This window comes from Nicotiana attenuata, chromosome 2 (genome assembly GCF_001879085.1).
Source record: "Nicotiana attenuata strain UT chromosome 2, NIATTr2, whole genome shotgun sequence".
NCBI classification, from domain to species: Eukaryota; Viridiplantae; Streptophyta; class Magnoliopsida; order Solanales; family Solanaceae; genus Nicotiana; species Nicotiana attenuata.
In genome coordinates, this window is record NC_031990.1 from 83503460 (window position 1) to 83505945 (window position 2486).

Here is a 2486-nt window from a genome sequence, read left to right on the forward strand (position 1 = left end):
GGTACATCAATAATATCCAGATCAATTACTACCACCACCACCTCCTCCTCCCCCCTCCTCCACCCCCTCCTCCCCACCTCACTTAATCATCCAGCACCAACCCAACCATGCACAACAGAGGCCACACTACACCCCAGACTCCCACTCATACACCAACATCCAACTATTCCTCCACAACAAATACCACCACCACACCAGCTTCCACCAATAGACCTACAACTACTACAAAACCATGTCACGCTCTTTTTGGAAACATCAGAGGAGATGGCCTTCTCAGTGCAAGAGGGAATTCCAAACCAAGCACAATAAGATCAAGTCTTGAACCTGATCCATTAGCAAAATATCACCCTTTGAAAAATGCAGGAAATCATCAATCAATATCAACAATGGCAAGCACAGGCACTTCATCACCCCACCTTCTGGAATACACCCCCACAGATCAACTCCTCGCCATGGTTACTCCCTCAACAACCAGTGGAAACTGTTCAGCCTCCAGTGTCAGCACAGATGCAACAACAGGTGATCGACAACCACATTACTAACTCTCCAGCTGCTTCTCCATAGCAGGAGAATCAACATCAAGAAGATGAAGGCAACGACTTGCTGGAGACCTTCATGAAATCAATGATTTTGAACGACTTTCTGACGACCTCCATGTCAGAAAATACAGAAAAAATACCTCATTTTCATCCCTCCAAACCTCCAGAAAACTTCCTTGAACATACGCCTAGACCCCTTATCCTTGGGAGAGAAATATGTGATTCTCATGATCCCAACCCTACAAGACAATCTCTTACCAGCAACTCTTTACAATCCTCCACACCTACTAATGCATTTGGAACTTTCTTTGGCTCCGGAAAGGAGCATTCCACATCATGAAGATTTAATGAAGATAATGCTTTGGAATTGCCGGGGAACTCACAATCAAGAATTCCGCCAGAATCTCAGATTCTTGCTTACGTGGAATCCTTCCATCCTATGCCTTACAGAAACAAAGATGACAGACCACACCGATCTCCTCATGGAATTCAACTATACTGACTTAATCCAAGTTGCAGCACAAGGTCATTCAGGAGGAATTGTACTCTTATGGCGAGCCCATGATTTGGTTGTCAACCCAGTAGCATTCACCAGCCAAGAGATACATGCTTCTGTCGAGGTCAATGATCCAGGAACCCAACATCCAACAAGTTAGGCATTTTGATGCCATTTGGCATCAATACTGTCATGATTCTGTATATTGAAGAAACCCCCCCTTACTTTCATGCATTTAGATTTTGATGTAATTGGTACTAGCAACTTACATTTCAATCACCCCTTGTAATCTCGTACTTAACTTTATCAATGCAATCCTCCGTTTCAAAAAAAAAATTAAAAAAAAACATTTATAAGTAGTCATTACAAACCAGCAAAGTCATTCTCGACTTGCTATAGTCATTACATTCTTCTATCACTATACCTATACTATATGCAGTACACAAAGTTTCTATAGCTAACATTGCCTTTTGGTCTTTTGTCGTTGTTTTTCTTTGTCTTTAGAATTGAAGCTGCTGCATCTTTGTTCTCGTTGTCCCTTGCGCTCTAATGTTGCATATGCATTCCACTTCTCTAGCTATTTGTTCTTCATTCCTTGATTGTTCTTCAAAAATTCTGTTGTTCCTCTCTATCATCTTCAATATTCTTGCTTTGCACCACTTTCCTTTGGATTGTAAAATCAACCATGTAACCACCTGTGACCAAGAGTTCACTGGAGCATCCCATATTTGTAGCCATCTCAGTAATCTCCACCATACTCTTCTAGAGAAGCTGCATTTACCAAACAGATGCAGATGTGATTCATCTGCACTACAACATAAACTGCATCGTGGACTTACTTGGATTCCCCATTTAATTAATCTATCTGCTGTTAACAGTCTTCCGTGGCATTGGATCCATATTGTGAATACTGCTTTAGGTCTAGCTTGATTATGAAACATCAAAGATCTCCATTCCACTTTGTTGTGACTTCCCAGTAGGCCTAGGTAAATCTGTTTAACTACACTTTGTCTTTGCTTTACTTCTGGCATTTGTTGCATTATCTTCCTAGCCTCCATGATTTTCCTCACCATCCAACTTGCCTGTTGAGGGATATTCATTTCCAGCATACTTTGTCCCTTGATGTAGTATGTAAAAATGGACATGTCCATTTTCTCAATGATTGTTGAAGATGTAGGTTACATACGCCTTTAATACATATATTTTGTTTTTGGATATTAATATAAGAGGTAGGAGTCCGGTCTAACCCCTACCTTAATAGTGGCTTTACTGGGGAAAAAAACATTAAAGTTTGAACCACCTAAGATAAAACCAACCGAATCTTTTTCGAAAAGACCGATTACGCGTATTCCTTGTCCTAAAGAGTTCATATGATCACATATATTATTAATAAACGGATAAGGAGTCATATTGCAGTGAGGAAAAGTTTTATGGTGTGCTCGCCCAACTGA

At 40.6% G+C, this 2486-nt stretch overlaps 1 protein-coding gene across 1 annotated transcript; it reads right to left on the reverse strand.

The window, feature by feature from the left end:
* On the reverse strand, positions 1536-2186 carry LOC109221617. The gene has a single exon (XM_019386083.1). The coding sequence runs from the start codon at positions 2184-2186 to the stop codon at positions 1536-1538; it is 651 nt and encodes a 216-aa protein (XP_019241628.1).